Source organism: Saimiri boliviensis, chromosome X (genome assembly GCF_048565385.1).
Source record: "Saimiri boliviensis isolate mSaiBol1 chromosome X, mSaiBol1.pri, whole genome shotgun sequence".
NCBI lineage: Eukaryota > Metazoa > Chordata > Mammalia > Primates > Cebidae > Saimiri > Saimiri boliviensis.
The window spans coordinates 29946043-29972644 of NC_133470.1; the positions used below are offsets into that span (position 1 = coordinate 29946043).

Sequence of the window (26602 nt, forward strand, 5' to 3'; positions counted from 1 at the left end):
AGGAGTTCGAGACCAGCCTGGCCAACATGGTGAAACGCCGACTCTATTACAATACAAAAATTAGCCAGGCCATGGTGGCAAGCACCTGTAATCCCAGCTACTTGGGAAGCTGAGGCAGGACAATCACTTGAACCTAGGAAGCGGAAGTTGCAGTGAGCCAAGACCACACCATTGCACTCCAGTCTGGGCAACAAGAGCAAAACTCTGTCTCAAGAAAAAAAGCAAAACAAAACAAAACAGACTGTCTGTATTTTATATCGAATTTGAGTAAAATGTAAAATATGCAGTGAATTGTACTAAAATCAATTTATTTCATTGAATATTAGACCAAAGCATTATAGTTAGGATTCCCGTTTGGCAAGGCTCCCATTTAGTTCCCAACTATTCTGATTTATAGCTAAAATGGAGAAAAGTTAAAACATGAAGAATTTTTGGCATGACACAATTATAAAACTAAGAGAAAAAGCCTACAGTTTTTAAACCAAAACACCTGTCTTTAGAACCTGTATTTGTGAGTAAGTAGTTTGAGCAAAACATTTAGACAAACGCTCTTCAAACTATAGGTTGAGAATTACATTTGTGAGTTGTGTGTCATAACTGCTGTTAATGTAAAAAGCCAAACAGAAGGCCGGCCGCGGTGGCTCATGCCTGTAATCCTAGCACTTTAGGAGGCTGAGGCGAGCAGATTGCCTGACCTCAGGAGTTCAAGATCAGCCTGGACGACAGGGTGAAACACCATCTCTACTAAAATACAAAAATTAGCCGGGCATGGCAGCATGCAACTGTAGGTCCCAGCTACTCGGGAGGCTGTGGCAGGAGAATTGCTTGAACCCAGGAGGCAGAGGTAGCAGTGAGCCAAGAATGCACCACTGCACTCCAGCCTGGGTGATGGAGTGAGACTCCATCTTCAAAAAAAATAAAATAAAATAAATAAACATAAAATAGAAAAGAATGAAATAAAGTTATTAAAGTGTGGCTACATATACTAAAAATGCCACTTTAAAAAAAAAGTTTTATTTTAGTTCTGCATGTGTATGTGTGTTTTGGGGGGGGGGTACTAGATCATCAAGAGTGCTTACTTTTTCTCTTAAATTGGATTGTGGACAATGTACGGGAGAAAAAATTTATTTTATCACCCATCACAAGGTTCATAGCTGAGATCCCTATAGCAAAAGACAGGTTAACAAGAGAAAAGCATACAAATTAATTTAATGTATATTTTACAAATGACACCAGGACACAGGAGCATTCAGAAATGAATACCTGAAGAAAAAGGGGAGACCTGTGTATTTTTATGCTAAATTTGATGAAGAGTGGAGAATCATGCAGAAATATGATTGGAGAACAAAAAATCGTACTCTACTGATAATAAAGTTGGGGTAGGGAAATGTAGCAAGGCCTGTTTGTTGAGTCTTCTCTGTGTCCCAGTGTGACATTCCTTTCCTTTGGGTATGGGACACAGGAGGGGTCTTATGGCTTACTTCAGAGGAAGGCCGGATAATTCTTTTATGGTCTACTTCAGAGGAAAAGGGTGGGAGAAGGTCAGAGACTTTCTCACTTCTACTGTTTCCTTAAATGCAAAGGTGCCATATTTGGGGATGGTATGTCCTGAATTCTACTAACAACAAATTTTTAAAAAGGTGAAAGCTCTCAATTAAAAAAAAAAAAAACCCAATAGATTATTTAATCATAGGAACTCTGGAACCTTTAAAGCATTAAAAAGAATCCTGAATCTGTCTCTGTTTAGTGTTTGGCAAGTTATTTAACTATTCTTTACTTTGATTCTCTCATATATAAAATGAAGATACTAACAAAGTCTATTTTAATACATTGCTTTAAGAATTAACAGACAGCACATATATATCTTTGACATACCAATTAAAATTCCTTTGGATATATATCCAGAAATAGGGAAGTTGGATCATGTGACAGTTCTATTTTCAGGTTTTTGAGGAATCTCCATATTATTTTCCAAAATGACTGTACTAATTTACATTCACACCAAGAGTTTACAACATTCTCATAACGAAACTGTAAGTTAGCAAGGTGATAGATATGTTAATTAGCTTGACTGAATTTTTCTACAACATATACATAGATCAAAATATCACATTGTATACCATAAATTACTCAATTGTTACTTGTTCATTAAAGATAAATAAATAAGGCCAGTCACCATGGGTCATACCAGCACTTTGAGAGTCTGAAGCAGTTAGATTGCCTGGGCTCTGGAGTTTGAGACCAGAATGGACAACATACGGAACTCCCATCTCTAAAACAAATATAAAAATTAGCTGAGCATGGTGGCAGACACCTGTGGTCCCAGCTACTTGGGGGGTTCAGATAGAAGGATGGCTTGGAGGTCAAGGCTGCAATGAGCCACAATGACTCCACTGTACTCCAGCCTGGGTGACAAAGCAAGATCTTGTCTCAAAAACCAAACCAAACTAAACCAAAATAAATAAATACAGTTAAATGAAAGAACCCATGCAAATCCATTATAATAATGCCTGACGCTTGTAAAGGCTAGCCATTTGTATGACATCTCTGTTCTTGATCTTTGAGTTACTTTTAGGTTCAAAGGGATTTTTTTTTCTTTCTTTTTAAATGCTGTGTAAAGCACTGTGTTTTAAACAATGTACATATAAACTATATCTAAAATTCCTAGTTATGTGATTTTGCTAACAGGCATATTTTTCATGGAACAGAAAGTCATGGATAGCAAGCCCTCATTGTCCATTTTTCTCATATGAATTTTTCTGTATTTGAAATGCTACTGACTGTCAGGACTTGGCCCTGCCCTGCTTCGATCACGTCTGTCATTTTATTCAATAGAAAGAAGATGAGTGCTCTTGGCATTGGGAAGCAAGAAGTTAGTATTGTAAGTATGATTATTTCATACAATACTGGAAATCGTTTATGAGGAACAGCCTTCATATTGCCACTGAAGAAGGCTGTGATCCTACACCCTGAGATCGGCCAAGAGAAATAAGATCTATTTATAGACTTGTACAGTAGATACAACACAACATTGGTTGTTTTAACTAATAATGTAGACTTCATAAATCATCTTAACACTTGGAAAATATTAGGTACCCTATAGTAAACTCCTAAAAGAGCTTTAGTACCCCCAGAATAATGTTTGAAAATTTAAGGCTAACTACTTCCAAATCAACACAATTTTGAATATAATTTAACTCTGGCCTTTGATATGGTAAATTGCCAATTATAGCTATCTAGGTTGGATTTAAATTGAATTAGATTAAACTGTGGCCCAGTGATTTTTCTGATTTCTTATGTGGTCAATGCAAACAGTTATATTTTATGGTGGTAAAGCTGAGATAAAAATATTAAATGTAAAAGTCAATTGCAAGGTCATTATTTTTTTTTTCCAAGTAATGAAAATGTAGTACTTGATCCACTGTAAAATTACAGGTTAATGACTCAGTCCTACAGAGTAGCTCTCAAACCTTGTTCAACGTATCCACACTGATTTAAGCAATGATAAAGTATCATTTCAACGATTAAATAATGACAAGAAGCATAAATCATGTTTTAGATGGTGCCACAAAATACAAATTTTAAAGGTCCCAATAGACATTTTTGGATAAAATAATGAGAAAAAAATGTTCAATCCAAGGTGGATGATAAATATTTACAAATTTTCAAAAAAAAATAAATATTTATAAATCCTATTATTTAAAACAATGATATAGTACATTTAAATTTACAAAAGTTTTAGTCTTGTTTCCTGACGCATCAAACTCTATTTTTGAAAGTACCATGAATAAGGATATTAAAGTACTTTAGATTGCTCTGCCAACTGTAGAAGACCTGAATATGCCTTACCAAAACATGTCACTTCTAAGAAAGCAGGCTTGATGGCCACGGTAGCTCACGCCTTTAATCCCAGCACTTTGGGAGGCAGAGACGGGCAGGTCACCTGAGGTCAGGAGTTTGAGAACAGCCTGGCCAACATGGCAAAATCTCTACTAAAAATATAAAATTAGCCAGACAATCTGGTACACACCTCTAGTCCCCACTGCTTGGGAGTCTGAGGAAGGAGAATCACTTGAACCCCGGAAGCCGAGGTTGCAGTGAGCCAAGATAGCACCACCACACTCCAGCTTAGGTGACAGAATGAGATTCTGTATCAAAAATAAATAAATACATAAATAAATAAAAAAAACAGCTCACATTTGCCTTTTGTTGCTGGATTTCTCAACTTGTGCTCATAGCACCCAATGAAGAAAGAAACATGTTCTAATAACATATTCTCAAGGTTAGCATAAAAAGGTGTTTCTCTGTCAAACATTTTCACTCACTAAAATAAAACAGATTAATGAATCTAAAAGTATGTGTACATTTGTCTTTTTCTGTTTTTATTTTTATAGATTTAGGAGGCAAAGTGTAGTTTTGGTATATGTTGTATAGTAGTGAAGTCTGGTCTTTTAATATAACCATCACTCCATTAGGCAACATTGTACCTAATAGGTAATTTCTCACTCTGCACTCCCCTGCCACCATCTCACCTTTTAAAACATTTTTATATTTTTAATTTTTGTGGGAATATTTTAGGTGTATATATTTCTGGGGTACATGAGATGCTCCCACCTTTTGAAGTCTCCAATGACTATGACTCCACTCTCTATGTTCATGAAAAGATGCCAATTTGACATAGCATGATGTTCAGCTAAAGGCAATTCAGAAGAAGGAGATATGAGAAAAGATTTCTGCCCTCCCACAAGTTGCCTGAAAGCAGTACATACATTTACAAAGGTGTCCATCCTTCCCTCTTTATCAGAAAGGACAAAGTTTGATCATCAATAACAACTTTAGATCTTTATCACCATGGAGACTGCACCAGAGGAATCTACATAACAAATTTTCCTAACTAGCCTTTATCCACCATTAGTTTCCCATATATTTGCCTTCCCACAATTGGCCACTCATAGAGACTCAAGGTCCTTTTACTTTGTCTTGTAACTTTTCAAAAACTATATTGTTCTTTGTTAGAGAAATTTATTCATTTTTCCTTATATATCTTTCATGTATACATGAGGTATGTATGTTAGTAAACATTATAGATTTTTTCTTGTTAATATCTCTTTTGTTATAGGAGTCCCAGTTAAGAAACAAAGGCAGGGGCTAGGTACAGTGGCTCACACCTGTAATCCCAGCTCTTTGGGAGGCTGAGGCTAGAGGACCACTTGAGCTCAAGAGTTCAAGACCAGCCTTGTCAACATAGCAAGACCCCCATTTCTCCAAAAACTAAAAAAACAAATAAATTAGCCAGGCATGATGGTGCATGCCTGTAGCTAAGCTACTGGGGAGGCTGAAGTTCAAGGATGGCTTGAGACCAGGAAGTTAAAGCTGCAGTGAGCCAAGATTGTGTTATTGCACTCCAGCCTGGGCAACAAAGTAAGACCTTGTCTCAAAAATAAAACAACAAAACAAAATAAACAAACAACCAAAATAGAGGTGAAATTATGTTTTCTTCCCCCATGAAATGCAATTGTTTTATTTAAATGTTTAACAAATTGTTTATCTGATATACAACTAACCTGAGTGTAATTAGTGTGAGCAAATGGCTTTTGTAAAGATTTTCGCAAATTTACCTGACGTGAGCTAACCACATTCAGATTTTAATTACTTTAAGGTTCTCTAAACTACACACACACACACTCACACACACACACACACACACACACACACATATGTTTATATTATACACACACACACACAAATGCTACATATGTATTCTAATTGTTTTATTTTCTGTATATTTTAATTAACTTTGTGAGATGCTTGAAACAATTGAAATGCTTTTTATAATACTTTAAAAAATAATCACTACCTATAACATTCTCCAGTAATTGACCAATACAAAGAATTTCTTGGCCAGGTGCGGTGGCTCACACCTGTAATCCCAGCACTTTGGGAGGCTAAGGTGGGCGGATCACCTGAGGTTAGCAATTTGAGACCAGCCTGACCAACATGGAGAAACCCCATCTCTACTAAAAATACAAAAATTGGCTGAGCATGGTGGCACATGCCTGTAATCCCAACTACTTGGGAGGCTGAGACAGGAGAATTGTTTGAACCTGGGAAACAGAGGTTGCAGTGAGCCAAGATCATGCCATTGCACCCCAGCCTGGGCAACAAGAGTGAAACTCCACCTCAAAAATAAATAAATAAATAAATAAGAATTTCTTATACGTATGACTTTATTCTAACATTCATATTTCTTGAGTATGTATTAAACGTTAGGCACACACAGCTGGTAATGTAAGATGGTGGGCAAAGTCTCTGCCTAGATTATAGTTTATAGGCTAATAATGGAAGCTTTAGGACACTTTTCCAATAATTACATGACACGTTGTTATAGTTTGGAGTGTGACCCTTTAAAACAGAAATCACAGGAAATACAGTGTTCTTAATATTATTCAAAGGATTTATAGATGCAGAACCAGAAAACAAACGAGAAACAACATCTCAGTTAAAATCAGTCACTTCAGAGAAAACAAACTGATCATGATAGCAGTAGGAAAATTTTGGAGAAAAAAATGTTAGCTTTAAAGCATTCATCCAAGCCTCAGCCTATGGGCTGCATGGGGCACAGGATGGCTTTGAATGCAGCCCAACACAAATTTGTAAACTTTCTTAAAACATTATGAGATATGTTTGTGATTTTTTTTTAAGCTCATCGGCTATCATTAGTGTTAGTGTGTTTTATGTGTGGCCCAAGACAATTCTTCTCTCAGTGTGGCCCAGGGAACCAAAAGATTAGACAATCCTGCTTTGAAGTCTTCCTTTTCAGTTGGCCATGAATGTACTTAAATGATTATGTAGGGATTGTTACCTAAATGTAACATCTTAAATTTAGCATGTTTATACATTGATGACCAATGAAGAAAAGCAAAACTGTTGAGTCACTTTAAGAAATGTCTTCCGGCTGCGAGCGGTGGCTCAAGCCTGTAATCCCAACACTTTGAGAGGCAGAGGTGGGTGGATCACGAGGTCAAGAGATCGAGACCATCCTGGTCTCCTGGTCAACAAAGTGAAACCCCATCTCTACTAAAAATACAAAAATTAGCTGGGCATGGTGGCGCATGCCTGTACTCCCAGCTACTCAGGAGGCTGAGGCAGGAGAATTGCCTGAACCCAGGAGGCGGAGGTTGCGGTGAGCCAAGACCACACCATTGCACTCCAGCCTGGATAACAAGAGCGAAACTCCGTCTCAAAAAAAAAAAAGAAATGTCTTCCGGCCAATTTCTGTTTCTGGTCTATGCATTTGACTTGAGCACAGATCCACTGTGGTACACTTGATGTGTCATGTACACATGCGTTGAGTGGAGGAAAAAAAAATACATTTTCTTTTTATCATTCTCTCATGTAACTTCATTAACTTCATTGAAAGTGACCTTTCATTCATTTTTCCATATTATTTCCTGGGCTACTCTTTCATAATGTTCAAACAATTTGGAAACAGGAATCATAAAATGAATTCCATATCAGTTTATAAGCTAGACTATTAAGATTCATATATATATATAGTTTTTTTTCTTACTGCTTTGAAGTATTGAAAGGAGTTTTAGCACAAGAATGTTTTTATACTAAATATATTTTAGTTTACATAATAGATTTTACATACACTATACATATTTATTCAATTCACAGTTTTTTAATTAATTTATTTTTTATTATACTTTAAGCTCTGAGGTACAGGTGCAGATCTTGCAGGACTTTTACATAGGTATACACATGCCATGGTGGTTTGCTGCCTCCATCCCCCCATCATCCACATTAGGTATTTCTCCTAATGTTATCCCTCCCAATCTCCCTACCCTCTCCTATCCCCTCCCAACCCCCCACACCACAACGGACCCCAGTGTTTGATGTTCCCCTCCCTGTGTCTATGGGTTCTCATTGTTCAACACCCACTTATGAGTGAGAACATGCGGTGTTTCGATTTCTGTTCCTGTGTCAGTTTGCTGAGAATGATGGTTCCAGTTTCATCCATGTCACTGCAAAGGATATGAACTCATCCTTTTTTATGGCTGCATAGCCATAAAAAAATTTGGCTGTGTATGTGCCAAATTTTCTTTATCCAGTCAATCCTTGATGGGCATTTGGGTTGGTTCCAAGCCTTTGCTATTCTAAACAGTGCCACAGTGAACATACGTGTACATGTCTTTATAATAAAACAATTTATAATCCTTTGGGTATATAGTCAGTAATGGGATTTCTGGGTCAAATGCTATTTCTATTTCTAGATACTGGAGGAATCGTCACACTGTTGCTTTATTCAATAGTGTTCATGACATACACTTTAAATCTAGCTTCAAAAATAGTACATCCTTCTCTATTTTATGCATTTCATATCAACTATATGTAATTGTGTCAAATTAAGATTTTAGATAATATCCTGCTACATTACACTTAGGTTTTCTGACCAATAATTTCTTAAAGATTCCTCTGTAGTTACATTTTCTAGTTTCCTTTGCAATTCAGTTTAGCCATATAACTGGGTTCTGAACCATGGGATGTTGATAGAGGTGAAAAAAGTCTCTTCCTGACCTAGTCAGAATATTCTAAGATCCCTCTACAGCTATGCTGTCTAATATGGTAGTCTCTACCCACATGTGGCTTTGGAGCACCTGAAGTGTGGTTATTCTGTGTTGCTGAAATTTGCTGGAAATGTAAAACGCACAGTGGATTTTAAAGAGGTAATACAATAAATAATGTAATATATAATATTAATTGATATATTCATTATCTATTGAAGAAATAATATTTTGTTTTACATATGGTTAAATAAGTATTATTAAAATTACTCCACCTGTTTCTTTTTAATTTTTTTTTTTTTTTTTTTTTTTTATATGGAGTCTCGCTCTGTCCCAGGCTGGAGGTTGATGATGTGATCTTGGCTCACTGCAACCTTCACCTCCTGGGTTCAAGCTATTCTCCTGCTTCAGCCTCCTGAGTAACTGGGATTACAGATGCCTGCCACTATGCCTGGCTAATTTTTGTATTTTTAGTAGAGATGGGGTTTCACCACTTTGGTCAGACTGGTCTCGAACTCCTGACCTCATAATCTACCCGCCTCAGCCTCCCAAAGTGCTGGGATTACAGGCATGAGCCACTGCACCCAGCCTCTTCTTAGTTTTCAAATGATAGTATGAGAAATTTAAATACTATATAAACTTTTTGAATTTCATTTCTATTGGATGTGCTGCCATACTTCTCAGGATTCCTATATATTTTTCTATTCTACTACATCCACCACTCATTTCTTTATCATTAATTATTCCATATTTTTTTATTATAAATGTAGTGTGTGCCAGGTACTCATCTAATAATCACCTACTGTTAAGATAGAGGATGGGGCATGTGACTTCATGATCAAAAGGAGGAAAACAACATGATATAGGAACTGAATTTAATGACAAGATTTTTGTGCTCCAACTTCAGTCCCTGCCAGAACAAGCAAAAGGAGTGACTACCATGCAGCTTTCTAAATGGCTGTATTGAGGACCACAGGGTCTCGGTCCCGCCTATTATGAAGAACACCAAGTTATGAAATCATAAAGGACTCCTTTGTCTCATTCTTTGGCCTTCAGGGACTGTGGTGATTTTGCAATGTCTGTGAATTGTGGGCTTCAGTGAGGGTGGTGATAGTTGTAAAACAGGGACAGGCAGCTTTAGGAATGGTTTCAGTCTGTAAGTCTGACTATATATATTTCCTGCTGATAAACTCATGCTTTTGTCAGTCTTTCACTAATACTGAAAAATACTCATAAACCATCCTCCATTTCCCATTGTTGTTCAAGGACTTTAGACATTCAAATTTCTCAGACTATCTTTTCTTTTATAGAGAAAATGTGGGTGGTTCCTTTACAATCTCTTTCCTTTGCATATTATTGTTAGACACAGTCTAATATTATACAGAAAAGAATTGGTTGAAAACATGAAAGACAGTGTCTAAAGGAATATAAAATAAAACAAAACAAAACAAAAGCACTCAAATAACTAATGAGAAAGGTATCATTTATTTTCTACTTTAGCCAGACAATTCCAGTACTTATGACTTTTCTCATAAGTCTTTTTTCCTAATATTTTAAGCATTGTTTCTCTTTATTATCTTACTTAATCTAAAATAGTTTCTTCAAAACTTTTTAAATTATTTTAAAAAATCTTTACTTTTACATCTTTTAAAATATATGTATCAGCATTATACTTTAATACTAACAAATTTTGCTATAGAAAATTGTGAAGGAGACAAAATAGCAGGCTGCTTGTTGTACCCACAAAAGCTTATTAATTCGTTTTTAAAAGAAATAGCATTTTCTATTCATTCATCTTTTGGTTACCTCCTTGTTTAAGAAGTAAGGTACTGAGGATGATCCAAGATGGCCGAATAGGAGCAGCTCTGGATTGCAGTTCCCAGTGAAAAGGCAGAGGGTGAGTGGTCACTGCATTAGCAAATGAATTTTTACTCCCCACAGGCCAGGAGATTCCCCGGCGGAAATGCACCACAAGTCTCCAGCACAGCTATTTCAGCTGTTGCAGTAGGTCTCCACATAAAAACTCAGACAAATCCGGATGCCATTTCAACTTGTGACTGGAATGCCTGGGAGACAGAGTTGCCCATTAAACTGAAAAAAAACCGGGGGCTTAATCAGGGAGCCAGGTGGTCTGGCTTGGCTGGTCCCACCACCACAAAGACCAGCAATCAGAAACGCTCTGGATTGAGAGTTTCACAGCAAGCACAGGTGGACCCCAGACGGTCTAGCTCTGTGGGGGGAAGGGTGTCCACCATTACCAAGGCAGTCCACCACTACTGAGGCAGTCCGTCATTACTGAGGTAATCCGCCATTACCGAGGCAGTCCGCAATTACAGAGATAGTCTGCCATTACAGAGAGAATCCACCATTACTGAGGCAGACCACCATTACCGAGGCAGTTCTAACTATACTGCTATAAACAAAACTGCAAGGAAGTTCACACGGCAGCTGGGCAGAGCCCACAGCAGCCCAGCAATGCCTCTGCTGGCAGACTGTGACTAGGCTACCTCCTTGCTGGGCAGGGCATCTCTGAAAAAAAGCAGCAGAATGACAGGAATTATAAATAAAGCCCCACCTTCCCAGGACAAGGCACCCAGGAAAAAAAGACGGTTACGAGTTCCGCTGCAGCAGACTTACACATACCTGCCCAGCAGCTCTGAACAGAAAAACGAAGCTCACAGCTCAGCACTTGAGCTCCTATAAGAGACAGACTGTCTCCTCAAGCAGCTCCCCGACCCCCATATATCCAAAGAGACACCTTATAATGGAGAACTCAGGCTGACATCTGGCGGGCATCCTTCTGGGACAAAGATAATAGAAGAAGAAACTAGCAGCAACCCTTACTGTTCTGCAGCCACTGCAGGTGATCCCTAGGCAAGCAGGGTCTGGAGGGGACTGGCAGCAGTCCTATAGCAGAGAGGCCTGACTGTTAGAAGGAAAACTAAGAAACAGAAAGAAATAACTTCATCAGCAACAAAAAGGACATCCACTCAGAGACCCCATCTGACAGTCACCAACCACAAAGACCACAACTAGATAAATCCACAAAGTTGGGAAGAAACTAGTGCAAAAAGGATGAAAATACCCAAAAAAGGATGCCTCTCTCCTTGAAGGGATCACAACTCCTCACCAGCAAGGGAACAAGTCTGGATGGAAAATGAATCTGATGAATTGACAGAAACAGGCTTCAGAAGGTGGAAAATAACAAGCTTCTCTGAGCTAAAAGATCATGTTCTAACCCAATGCAAAGAAACTAAGAACCTTGAAAAAAGTTTTGGCAAAATGCTAATGAGAATAAATAGCTTAGAGATGAACATAAATGAATTGATGGAGCTGTAAAACACAACACGAGATTCGAGAAGCATACACAAACAAGTTTCAATAGCGGAATCAACCAAGCAGAAGAAAGGATTTCAGAGATTGAAGATCAACTCAATGAAATAAAATGAGAAGGCAAGATTAGAGAAAAAAGAGTAAAAAGAAATGAACAAAGTCTCCAAGAAATATGGGATTATGTGAAAAGACCTAATCTACATTTGATAGGTGTACCTGAATGTGACGGAAAGAATGAATCCAAGCTGGAAAATACTCTTTAGGATATTATTGAGGGGAACTTAAAATTCATGCTCGTTTCAATAGCATCATGAAATTATGGAGTTAGGAACACAATGGTTACAATTAAAATGTCATGTTCTCAAGAAGACCAGATGACAGCATGGAAAATAATAGAAGTAAATAAGAAGGAGAGATTCAGTAGAAAAAAATGCATAAATATATGATTTCTTCAATTCAGAAAATATATAATGACAATAATAGGAATATTTTGTGTACATGTGATTTATTATTTATAATGCCCTTTTAATAAATGTTTTATTACAAGTAGGCGTGAACATATAAGTAAAATAAGACTTACAGAATTTCAATTTTATATTTACCTTTCTTTTCAAATAAAGTATGGATATCATGTTTTCTCCTAAGTCACAGAGTGGTGTAAAGAAGCCTACTTTACTAAAAAATAACAGGCTGGTGGGGTGATGGAGAAAATGAAACACTTATACACTGTTGGTAAGAGAGTAAATCAGTTCAACCAATGTGGAAGTCAGTGTAATGATTCCTCAAAGTGCTAAAAACAGAACTGCCCCTCAACCCAGCAATCCCATTACTGGGTATATACTCAAAGAAACAAATCATTCTATTATAAAGACATGTTCATACATATGTTAATTGCAGCACTATTTACAATCACAAAGACATGGAATCAACCCAAATGCCCATCAATGATAGACTGGATAAAGAAAATGTGGTACATCTATATCATGGAATACTATGTAGCCATACGAAAAAATGAGATCATGTCCTTTGTGGGGACATGGATGGAGTTGGAAGCCATTATCCTCAGCAAACTCAACACATGAACAGAAAACCAAGTACTGCATGTTCTTTTTTGGGTGGAAGCTAATTGATGAGAACACATGGACACATAGTGGGGAATAACAGACAGTGGGTCTAATTAGAGGGTGGAGGGTTGGAGGAGGGAGGAGATCAGGAAAAATAACTAATGGGTACTAGGCTTAATACCTGGGTGATGAAGTAATCTGTACAACACATCTCCATGACACAAGTTTACCTATGTAACAAAACTACATATGTACTCCTGAACTTAAAATAAACGTTAAAAAAAGAAAGCCTGCTTTACTGACTCACAAGTTTGTGTTACTTTACACTACATCATGCTCATCATGCTGACTAGAAGGTAAATTAAAAATAAATCTTGCAAAAGGAATGTCATATCAATTTATTTTATCACATGATGTTGTCCAAAGAGGGTGAGCCCTGGCTTTTTAATGCGGCCACTTAAGTTGCAGCAATGAAGAGATAAATGAACAATGGTGGCAGGCCAGGATTAAAAAAATTTTATTGGGGGTCTGAAGAAACTCCCCATGCCTCCATAAACAAGTTTGTTGGGGGTCTGAAAGAACGCCCTCAACCTCTATGACTTAGCAGGAGACAAGAGAAGGGTAATCACCCCTGCACTTGGACCCATGTAGATTAAGGAAATTTACTGAGTCTCCAGAGGAAGATCTTCAGGACTCAGGTGTTAGTTATAGATTAAGCCAAAGAAGTTAATCACTTATGTCTTCAGATGAATGCACTTACGCCTAGACATATAGCTGAGAAGGTATTAAACTCTGAAAAACTTTGTAATTTTTAGTTAGCCTGGGTATAATTTCCAGGCCTTCTTCCTATAACCAGTTACAGAAAAAAAACTTCCTCCTTTCCCATTTCATCTGCATCTCATTATTGGGCCATAAGAATAAGCAGCCCAACCCTAAGTTTGGTCCAGAAACGCTATCATATCATGGGTCCTTATGAAGACATTCAACAAAATCAATTATATGTTTCTACTTCATTTAAGTCAAATATGCTTACTATACTGGAAAAAAGAAGAGTGCAGTAAGGAAATAATGATGATCACTAAATTCGATATAGGATCAAAACCATCATATCACTCATAGGGAGAAAGTTTATATCTCTCAATTGATCTAGTAGTAAACATTTTTGCTGTAAAATTTTTTCTCAAACACAAACATCAAGCACATTTTATGACAAAATTATTTTTGGTCATTATTTCAAAATTGTACTTAACTTTAATAAGCCTGTGTGAATGAGTAAGATTTTTATAATGCAAATTATATTTGTCATAGAGTATACACTAGGTTTTTTAAAGGGTTATAACATATCAATAAATTACATGGAAGGAATATTTACCCTGAATTAATCTTATCTAGAAATGACTTTGTGTGTATGTGGAGATAAATATTGTTCTCTTGTCTCTATATAATAGATGTGATAAATCACATTCTAGTAGAATTATTTAGAATCGAAGGTTAATAGAAGACTTATTTTAAAAAGAGATAGGGCTTATTTTTAAAATGGTACTGGGAAAGTAAAAAATCCGTTAGATTTACTCCAAAGACACATTTGACTTCAAATGAAGCCACAACAAGGATCTATTTAATCACATTTATTTTCTTAAAATATCCCTTCTGTAGCTTTACAAAATAACAAGGAAATACTTTGTTGTCTCTCTGTAATTTATAAATATTATGTAAATGTGTATATAAAAGGCAATGAAAAATTATTATCTGTCTGTGTGGTAAATTAGACACAGACACACATTAATATAACTATAAAAATGAATATGAATTAGAAGGTTTATTAGGGAGGCGTTTTTATAGTTGTTTGAATATGTGTCTGTGTCTAATTTACCACACAGACAGCTAATTTTTCATTGCCTTTTTTTTTAAAGTCTACTTCAGCACAATTTTTCCACTCAGTTTTTCTTCTTTTTCTAAATTTAGCATAGATTTAATGATTTGTATGACTGACCTAGCGTATTTATTATATTTATGTAATGTACTAGTAATAAACATTGAATTATAAAGAGAAGATAATACATTCCTGCCTTTGATGGACTCACATTTTAGGGCTTTCTTCATAAAAGTTACCAGATTGCCTCTAGCTCAGATTACTGCTTTCTCAGACCACCCACACTACACCCACTCATTTCTACTCCACTTAGCAATTAACCAAAAACTCCCAAATTGCTGTGCAGGTTCCATGAGATCAAGAGATTCCACTTCAACTCATTTGTGTATCCTACAGGGCTAGAATTCTGCTGAAAGGCATGCAGTGATTCAATAAATTGCCAAATAACATATATCACAATTATGTTTATGTTTTGGTATCACCAAGTGGCTTAAACTGAATCAACTAGCTTCCTCTAAATTCCTGTCATCTTCAAAACTATCCAAAATAATGTAGTCATTTACCTAAGTTTTTACAGAAAATAGTAAAAAAATATGAAAGATTGTTTTCAGGTTCTCAAAATTAGAAGCTAGCACACACTTACATATATATTTTACCTTCAAATAAGTTTTCTCCTTTGTCTTTGTAAACTTTTATTTGTATTTCTGGCACCTAGAATACGCTTGATAAAATTGCTGTACTTGAAAAAATGGTGACTCTCCTGATGCAATTACAACAGACGTAGGGAGGACATTTATAATATAAATGAAAAGTGGAAGGTGAATTAGAGGATGCAAATATTTGGGAGAAAAACAGTAAATGTATTAATATATGTGAATATTTTACAGTTTTAAGATATGGGCATTCATAAGGACAGAAAAAAAAATACCTAATTGCTCTAAGGCAGTGCTAACAATATATTAATAGAGGATGGATTGGATATCAAGTTTAATTTGTATATTAACAGGTGAGTTGTGATAAGTTAATATACAGAGTGAAGATCTATTTCAATTGGTGGGAATGAGGATACACAGTGCTTGTCATGTTTATTCACCTTACAAAAATTACTCTGGTTCAAGTCAAAGATTCAGAGTATCACGACATTTATTATTTCAGAAAATTTCTTCACAATTCTGATTTGTCTGTATGCTTGTTTGAAAATACATATCTTGTCTGCTTCGGAATTCTAAAACTTTAAAATGTCAGTTATACCAGTATATATAGCAATTAAACCATATATACCCATCTGGTAAATATTCTGAGAATATGAATACCTATCCTAAATATCCTGAGTTTTTATTTATTCTTCTATATATGTGTTGCTATATTTTATTTCACTTGGCTAAAAAAGTTGAGGATTTAAAAAACATTTTTAAAATATATGTTTTGGTTTATATCTCTAATAGAAATTTATTATTAATTCAGCAAGTGAATAAAATGAACTTTTATTAATTAAAATTCAATACGTTATATTAAAGAGAACACGGCAACATTCTGCTACCAAATACCACAAAGAATGGATGATACTCTAAAAACTTTTGTCATAGAAAAGGGAGAACTTTTGAGATTACATCTCCTAGTAAATTGTTTTGGATCCATTATCATGAATTTTTTCAAAATCAGACCCATAGATTGAGTAATTCATAGCTATTAAGAGTATCAGGCATTGGACTAGGAATTTTCACTTTTAGTAACTCTTCAAATCATTACAATAAGAAACAGAATATCCATGATCACAACTATGCCACTCTTAAAGCCTTGGGTTTAAGGGCCATATTTTATTAGCTTTACTTTCCATTATCTAGATTTGTTGTATCAAGTAAGTAATCAATATAGATACACACAAACATTCACGATGGAAACGTAAGAAAACTGACTCACCAAACATTTGATTGATTTACCCAAATCCAGAATAATAATTAAAATGCAAGACTTTTAAACCTTGACATCCCAATAAACCTCCATACATCACATTCCTAATACTAGTTTTCAAGGTAACAATATCTTACTCTGTGTTCACCTATAATTATCTAGAGTTGTGCTATTGATTAGAAATTGAGTTGTATTTGCAAAATAAATAAATATTAAGAGTATGGATTGATGCCTGCAGAAAAACAAGATGAACTTATTGTTTTCAATTATTTGAAATATGCTCTAAATTATATGGGCTGAATACACCCAAGGCAATTATATTGTTTTTCTTGAACTTGGTAAAGACCAAGAGGGACAAAAAAATAATAATAATTTTCACAACAAATGTCCCTCATATCATCTTCTTCTGTATAATATTCCAGCTACTTGATAGAAGATTACACCTATAATATTCTGATGACTCATGTCATTAAAGAAACTCACATTGTCAAGAAGAATCAAAGATATACATTTTATAAAATTAAATAATCTTTGCCATATCTTCTGCTGCTTACTCTTTAAATAAGAGTCAACATTATAACCGCAGATTTGTACAGTTAAAATAAAATGACACTATGAGAAAAATAACACGGATTTTTAAGATACACAGGTACACAGTCCATTTCAAAAATTTCACAACTTATATTACATCTTTAAAGTAACAAATCATTCTTACCTTAGAAAATTGTGCATTTATCCATTTTGTGAATGTTTTCTTTTGAACATCTTCTCTTTCATCTAAAATGCAAAATAAAAAGTAAAAGTTAAGAAGCAACTTTAAATGTAATTCACATTTTACAACCAAAGTAGCTTTCCATTATTATGTGGTAGTGTTAATTTACATTTAGTATTACATCATTGATAAATGGAATTATACACGATTAATGTTGGTTTGGGGCATTCAAATTAAAATTACATCTGAAAAACAGACAGGCACGGTGGCTTACAGCTGTAATCCCAACACTTTGGGAGGCCAAGGAGGGCAGATCACATGAGGCCAGAAGTTCGAGACCAGCCAGGTCAACATGGCGAAACCCCATTTCTACTGAAAAAACAAAAGTTAGCCAGGCCTGGTGGCATGTGCCTGTAATCCCAGCAACTTGGAAGGGTGAGGGAGGAGAATCATTTGAACCCAGGAGGTGAAGGTTGCAGTGAGCCGAGATCATGGTACTGCACTCCAGGCTGGGTGACATAGTGAGATCCTGTCTCAAAAATGTAAAATAATAATAATAATCTTATATATATATAATATATATATATATATAAAATTAATATGACTAAACTCATAGTCATGCAAACACTGTATCATTACAGAAATATAGTCTCATCTGAATAATAGTATTTATTCCTCAGTTATGACTAGATACTCCAGTATAATTAAAACAAACTCTCAGCTGTCATTTACTCTGATAACTATTTCTGAGCCTTTTCCCATACTATCTCCCCAACCATGTAGAAATGATTATTCCTTCCTTTGCAGCATCTACATACTCTAATGTGGGCCTTCTCCCTCTGTGGAAGAGGTTTCCTGATGAGCAGGGTCATGGTTTAGTTATCGTTGCTTCCCAGAACTTAGCACACTGTCTGAACAAATTAAGAACTCAGAAAATACATTTGACAAATACGTGAATGCTTTAAGGGAGGGGAGATTCTACAACTCTAAAATTTCTAGGACCTATTTTCATCTAAAAGTCAGAAAATTTCAAATAAAAATGCAAATGGTACTCTTCATGGCTTACATATAAATACTCAAAGGAAAAATCCTCAAGGATTTATACTAAGGGATTAGGGAGAAAAATTATTAAAAAACAACTTCACAGAATTCATGCTTCTTTTTTTTCCCTAATCTGGAAATTAGTATTAAGTCAAATGGACAGAAAAACGATCAATCTGAATATATTAAAATGTTCTCCAAGCCAAAGGCTACTTTTTAATTACTGTAAATGTAACCATATTAGTTAATGTTCAGTAAATGAATACACCTGATAGATATTTAAAATTGATAGATTTTATATTTTATTTACTTGGATCAAAAGAACTGTTATTAAAATGCCCTTTACAAAGTACTTTATTTGCTCTCATATTTTTTTCAGTAGTAAATTTCTATTGCTTCTCTTAAAAACATGATATACAGTAAGGAATCACTTTCTCATAACAAATATATGCATGCACTAAAAATATGTTTGTCTTTAAATCATGATATTAATCTACAAGTAGATTTCTTTAATCAATATGAGAAATAACAGTGAATAAATAAATTTCAAACTGTCATCTTAGATGAGAAATTTTATTTAGCATTCCAAAATACATTTTTCTTATTTAATTGTGTTATTCCCACAAGCTATTATATATATAGTTAATATTAACATTATTCATATGGTATAGAACAAATCTTAGCTACAATACGGAAGTATTTCCTTTGTTGACAAGGGTGAATAAATATAAACAGATAGTAATAATTTTCAAACCTATTCTAGCCTCCTTTGAATCTTTACTTCCATAAAATTAATACTAGCCCTTCCAAAACAATTTAAAAAGAAATAGAACGTTTCAAATAATCAAAATTAAACCATCTTAATTGACTTTCTGGAGGAAGATTTGCCAATACATCTATTTATCAGTAATATATACATCTATTCCTTAAAGTAAATGACCTTATTTGCAATTCCACTTATTTTTCCTATATGTGCATGCATACCTTCTGTCAGAAAGCAGAGTAAATGAGTCAGTTGAAAGCATACTTTCAATGTCTTTGAAACAAACCCAAAATCCTCTGCCAAAAGCTCAATATGAGGTTGTTTGAAGTGATTTAATCTAGAAGCTTTCAAGTGAAAAACAGGTAGTAGAACAAAATTTTTATTCTTTTCAATTATATGGAAAAGGAGCAATTTTTAGGTAAGCATTGAAGGCGGCACGAAAACCGTGACATTATGTGAAAAATGTTATGTATCTACTGTGTAAATAACACTAAATGTGAGCTTCAACACATAAACATCTTTGCTAGTTGTCCTCTCTTCCCTCTATGTCTTTAATATAAGGAAAATACGTCTTCCATAAATTACATGCTAATGTTTTATTTTGGTATAGTAGCATATATTTTCTTTAACATAATAACTATTAAAATAATTTATTACTATTATAAAATATATAACAATTCTTAGTGCCTTACTATTCATAAGGTTGTTTTAATTATGTCATCTGAATCTGTATGTAATTTATTACTTTATACATAAACACAAGCTGAGAAGGAATAAAGCTATTAAGTGACAGAAAATAACTTAATACAGATTTTCGGAGTCAAAGTCCATGACTTTTCACATTGATCAGATATCTATCATTTACATTATAAATGCATAATTAATAATGCAGAATACTGTAAAATAATCAGAGTCTCAAGAAGTGAACACATTAGCAGAAATTCAAAATAATCATGAACTCAGAGCTTCTATTTTGAACAACTCAAGGAGATTCCATGTATGTTGTAACCTATGTGAATAGCATACTGGAATTTTGCAATGCATAACTTATATGTCTGTATGAACTGATCTAGAACTGAGTAATAAAGCTCCCCTATGGTGCTGGATGATATGATTATTAATACTTTCAATAATAATTCTCTTACATTTAGTAATTGATATTTGGTATTTCGATTTTTGTCATATATATCATTATGGAAATATTTTAACATCCAAAAATCAATCAAAATTTCTGTGTCCATACATTACAATCCCCCATAAATATATATTTTAAGTAACCAAAATAATATGCTTTCTTTTTCACTTATTTTATCATAAATATCATATAAGCTGCTCTTTCCTTTTGTTTGCTATTAGACACTAAGTCACAATAAACATGTTCATGAATTCACTTCTTTTTGGTTTTATAATTGTCTTGGAATAAATTATGAGGTCAACATTATGAAAACCTGTATGACTTTTGCTAAATATTTGTATAGTATTTTACAAGTGGTCATACCCACTTCTACTGGTACAAGAAAGAATGAGGTTGGAAATTATAATGTTAGCAGCAGGTATGCTGTTGATAGGAGTTTTGTTGCTTTAGTTTTTTAAGGTACTGCTACTTTGTTTAGACGTAAGGAGATACTTCATGTTTGCTTAAATTATAATTAATTTGATTACTAATGAAGTAGAACATGTTTCATGCATTTATTTATTCTGTATGTTCCTACTTTTGTCAAAATACTAGTTTATATCCTTGCTCATGTATCTATTGTGCACTTAATATTTTAAAATTAATTGGAATGGGAAAATTATATATCGGTAATTCTTAAACATTTATCTGATGAAAATAAGGAACCTTTTGTAGAGGAAAATGTCTATGCATACATATTTGCATACAGTTTCATAGAGTTCATTGACCTCCCTGCAGAAAATTCTTATTACCTTAAAATCCAAGTTAATGATCACCATTGTAAATTAAGCTACTGAGTCAACGAATGAACATTTTTTCTCAAGTGGTCATATGCATTTTAATTATTGTTTTATTATGCTAAAATTTTATACTTATTTATTTGGATTGATATATTTTATTGCTATTTGTTTTATTGCTTAAAAGTCGACTAATTTAAGCATACGTTGTATATCCTTAGATAATCTAAAGTCATATACATACATATCATACATATATAAATTGTTCTAGAAACTATTTTGATACTTTAACAATGTGTATATTTCTGTAATCACATAGTCTATAGTAAAACATATTAATGTGCAATCAGCAACAAAGCAAATGAGAAAAGAATAAAGTGATAGCTGTTTTATTACAAAATGGTTATATGCTTCTGTTTAGTCATTTCAAGTAGTACATATTCTATTTCATTTCCTTTAGGATTTGTTTATAACTTATTTTATTTTACTAATAAAAATATGCATGTGCATATTAATATGAGCATCAAAGAAAAAACTCTCTTGGGAAAATTTACTTGAAAACTGTTCCCTGGAGATGTCAAGAAGTGAAGAACTACTACTTCATAAATTCCAAACACTGACCAACATTTTATTTTATTCTCTCTATGGGAAAAGCACATATAAAATTAGCTTTCTAATGTGACATAAAAATTGTATTTTATCTCAGAAATCTTTAACCCCTTCTAATAACGTTATTTTTATTCAGTATATGTGGCCTTTCACATTTTTTAAGATTAGTACAATGACCTTTTACCCTGTTATTAACTTTTATATTCCTGAGTCCCTCAGGAATATAAATATTGGATATATTAAATTGAAATATTCATGATTCACAAGAGCAAGTTACTGCAGAAGAATGATATTGGGCAAACTGAGAGAACATTAAATGTGTGAAACTGGCTTCTAGTCACTTCGCAGGACTTATTAGAATTGTGGACTTAAAATTGCCAAGACTCAGCCTCTTTAACTGTGAAAGGAGAATGTTAATTGCTTTTTAACTCATAGAGCTATTGACAGGATATAGAGATCATCTTATTATGTAATAATTTATAGAATAATTATTTATAGAATGTTTACTATGTCCTGGTCATTGCAGTAGTTACCAAAAATGTAAACAAGACTCCTTCTGGGAAAGCTCATAGCCTAGTAGATAACAGACATATCAGAGATAAATATGAAATATTATGCATAAACAAAACTATATATACATTTAAAGGATATTATAGGAGCATGGAGAAAGGAACCTACCCATTACCTTCTCCACATGGGTGTTAGAAAAGATATTTTGGAGAAGGCAATGGGTAGTTTGAGTTTAGAAGAATGAGAGAAAGTAAAGAAGGAATAAAGGTAGGAGGAAAATAAAGATGAATCTCACTGAGCAGAAAGCAAGGGCCAGGGCAGAGTGATAAGAAACTGAAAGTACATGATCATTCAACATGCAATTCCGTTTTGTTGTACTCTAAAATGTGAGAAAGGGAGTGGCATGGAATGAAATTGCAAAGGGAGTTGGGAGCCAGATGTTGGAGAGCCTCCATGATAAGATATCTTCTCTGCTATCAGATAAGGTAACTGAAAGCATTTAAAAACTGGGGAAAAAAGAACCCAGTAAAACAGGTCTATAAACGCTAAAAATTATTTCCACTACGCGAAGCAAAGCAGTTAACCATAATCTGTTCAAGAAAATCATTTTTTTTTTTTTTTTTGAGACAGGGTCTCACTCCGTTGCCAAGGCAGGAGTGTATTGAAACCATCACAGCTCACGGTAACTTCAGACTCCTGGGCTCAAGCAATTCTCTCACCTCTGTCTTCCCAATAGCTAGAACTACAGGCACACGTCATCACATCACCACAGATATGTAATTCTTAATGTTTTTGTAGAGATGGGGTCTCCATATGTGGTCCAGGCTGGTCTCAAACTCCTGGCCTCAATCAATCCTTCTGCTTCAGCCTCCCAAAGTGCTAGGATTATAGGCATGAACCACCATGCTTGGCCTAGAAAAACATTTTTTAAATGATATTTCCTTGGGGGCCAGTTACTCTTTTAATTGGAGATCTTCATCACTAAGGTGACACAGAAAATGTATCTTTAAAAGGAGAAGGGAATATTAAAGTTGATACCAGTTTAGAAATACACGTAGTGAAGAAATATAATGGGATGAGTTTATTTCACTTAAAGAAAAAACCATGAAGTAATATGGGAGAGCAATGAAGTTCAGTCTATTCTTTGATTCTACTAAACATTAGAAAAAAGAAAATGAAAAATATAGAAGATTAATGATAAACATTAGATAAGATTATGTGATACTTTGGAGCATTATTAAAGAAGGCACCAAATTCAGGACATATTTAGAAAATGGATTTACTGTGCCATTAGTATTACAAAATGGCAATGCAGAGTGAAGGAGGTTACAATGGAAAATGGTATGAAAAACAGTTTCTATTAAATCTGAGTAATAGTCTTTGATGATGGGATTTTTCTATGGCCTGAGGTGGCATTAGTGGTCAGCTTATAATGAGGAGGTCTAAAATAATTAAACTTCTTCACAAAGAACAGAAAACCTGTTCATGTCAAAGAGATTTCCTTATTTCCCATTCACTCTACAATCGATGCAATGCACTTTTCACTGCTCATCATCCTACAAAAGTTGTTCTTAATACCATCACCTACATCCTTTCTCATTTCCAAGATAGTGACTGTCTGGATCGGAGCTGTAATCCCAGCACTTAACATAGAATGTGTTACATAGTAGTGCTCAATAAAGGTATTTTAAGTTAATGAAGACCAGATGTACTTTTTAGTCCTCTTCTCATTTTTCTCCTCTGCAGATATTAATTCTATTAACCTGTGATAGGCAGAATAATGCCTCCTTAAAAATGGCCACGTGCTAATCCCTGACATCTGTGAATAAATTATGGTACATGGCAAAGTGGAATTATTGAAGATCGAATTAGAATTTCTAATTAGTGAACTTTTGATAGGGAGATTATCCTAGATTATCTGGGAGGGCAGGATGTAATTACAAGGGTCTTTAGAAGGGGGAAAGGGTGTGGCGTAAGGGGGAGATTTTGAAAGCAGCATGAGAAGGACTTGGCCCAAGGTGGCTGGTTTTGAAGATGTAGGAAGAAGGCCATGAGCCAAATAATGTGGGAATTCTCTAGAAAATGGAAAAGGCAAGGAGATAGATTCTCCCCTGGAGCCTCCACAAGTACGCAGTCCTTTTGGCATCATGATTTGAGCCCAGTGAGGTTCATTTTGGATTTCTGACCTGCAGAACTGTCTGAGAATAAATTTATATCATATTAAGCCACTAAACTTGTGGTAATTTCATAGCAGCAATAGGTAACTAATATATTACATTTTATATTTAAGGCTACTAAGTGACAAATATGTGTTGACACCTACTAGGTGGTAGGAAAACAACTGTGAGAAAGATAGTGTCCCTACCTTTTTTCCTTCTAGCTTAGTGAGAGAAGCACACAAAATAAAAGGGTATGTAGATACAAACACACAGATCAGTTGCATGATGAAGAAACTACAGAGTTCTGTTACAATCATATATTAAGGAAATTAATTTGAAAAATCCAGAGCTTCCTTGATGAAGTGACATCTCAGCTGAGTTCTGAAAGTTAATTAAGGGTAGAGAGAGACAAGTGGTAGAAAAGAGAACTCCAGAGAATCAAAAGAGCAGGGGAAACTGTCAGGATGTGAGAGAAAGAGCGTGGTCCTTTCCCAGACCTAGGGATGGTAGAGGAGGATAAAAGTGGCAGACATGACCCTAGAAAAAGTAAAATTATCATCAACCTATTTATGAAGAGCCTGAAAATATAGCCAGAGGGGAGTTCAAAACCAAAGCAGAATTTTAAATAGGAGAATAGCAATGTTAGGTTTGGCTTTCGGAAATAAACTCCACAGTGTGGAGAATATTTGGGGAGAGACTGGAAATAATAAGACAGAATAGCTGATTCTACCTACAGTCCAGCTAAGAAATGTCCATGGCTTGCATTAATAAATGGCAGTGGGACTGGAAAAGAAGTAGATGCATTCAAGATATATTTACTCAGTAGTAGTGCTAAGTGCTAATAATTATATGTGGAGTCAGGGGAGTTGGATCATGGATAATCAATGCTAAAGAGAATTTCCCTGGTTAAGAAACTACAGTTCTGTTACAATCATATACTAAGAGAACTAACTTGAAAACTCCAGAGGTTCCTTGATGAGGTTACAGGCTAGATTATTCAGAATGGCATATAAGGGACTTCACAATTTGACTCCAACATACTTTTCTAAACATCTTATCCATTAGGCCTGTTGGCAGTCACCCATAACCCATACCTTATGTCTACCTACCAGGTCTGCCCTAGTCACACAAGCCAAATTTCTTCATGAATAAATCATATGCTTTCTTGCTTTAGTCCTTTTTTCATGCAGTCTCTAGAATGAGAACACTCCAGTTTAAATGTGAGGGTTTTCATAATCACACTTATCTCCCTGGCATAACTTATCCATCATTCTGATATATACATATGTGTAGGCTTTTTTCTAATTATGTGAATGTGTATGTATATATTTGGGTATTACATACATAAATAACTGTATGTGCATGCACACACAGATACTTTAATTGTGTGTGTGCATTGTAACTTATAAAGTGATTTCAAATATCTCTTCTTGTTTATACACGCACACACACACAGAGAGAGAGAGAGAGAGAGAGAAAATTGGTTTATTGTCTTCCAATAATGCAGCCCAAATTCCACTCATTACCTCCTAAATGTGACCACATTTAGATGGGAGAATTATTATGTCTTTGCAACTCCTGGCACCAAACATGCTATATTGAAGAAGAAATAGGTACTTAGTAAGAGTTTGTTGAATAAATCAAATGACTAATCAATACTGTAATTAAATCTCAGATCTACGAAGTCCTAGACCAATGCTTTTCCCCTGTGCTTCATCATACTGCTCAAACTTCTGTTAATTATAGACCTTCTGTCGTCAATTCATTTGCTAAATTATCCATTGAGCACCCATTAGACATAGAACTAATTTTCAGTGACTTCCCCCAAAATCTGGCCTTGAGACTGAAGTACTGCTACTTACTTCCATCACTACAATGAATAAAAAATTAAGAGAAAAAACATTTCTTGCAAACAATCTACCTTTATTTCTCTAGGTGAATTTCACTCTGTAATACGATATAATTGTCCCTTACTTCATCTTTCGTGACTGTCATGGCTTCTAACACAATGTCAAATGCTATGGATGACCTCTCTGTCCCTTTGCCTGCACTGCAAATGCTGCTTCTTTCTCAGGTAGGTCAATGGGTTTTTTATTGTAGGGAGTTGTTGGACCCAGAAACCAATTTAGAAAGCTATCTCAAGCTCATA

At 34.8% G+C, this 26602-nt stretch overlaps 1 protein-coding gene across 10 annotated transcripts in view; it reads right to left on the reverse strand.

Moving 5' to 3' along the window:
• The window catches only part of DMD (dystrophin), a 2654855-nt gene that overhangs the window by 1941075 nt on the left and 687178 nt on the right, over positions 1-26602 (reverse strand). For all 10 annotated transcript variants that reach the window (XM_074391460.1, XM_074391461.1, XM_074391462.1 and 7 more), the window contains exon 2: positions 17464-17525. In XM_074391460.1, coding sequence (XP_074247561.1) covers positions 17464-17525 — 62 coding nt within the window. The remainder of the gene's footprint in view (positions 1-17463; positions 17526-26602) is intronic.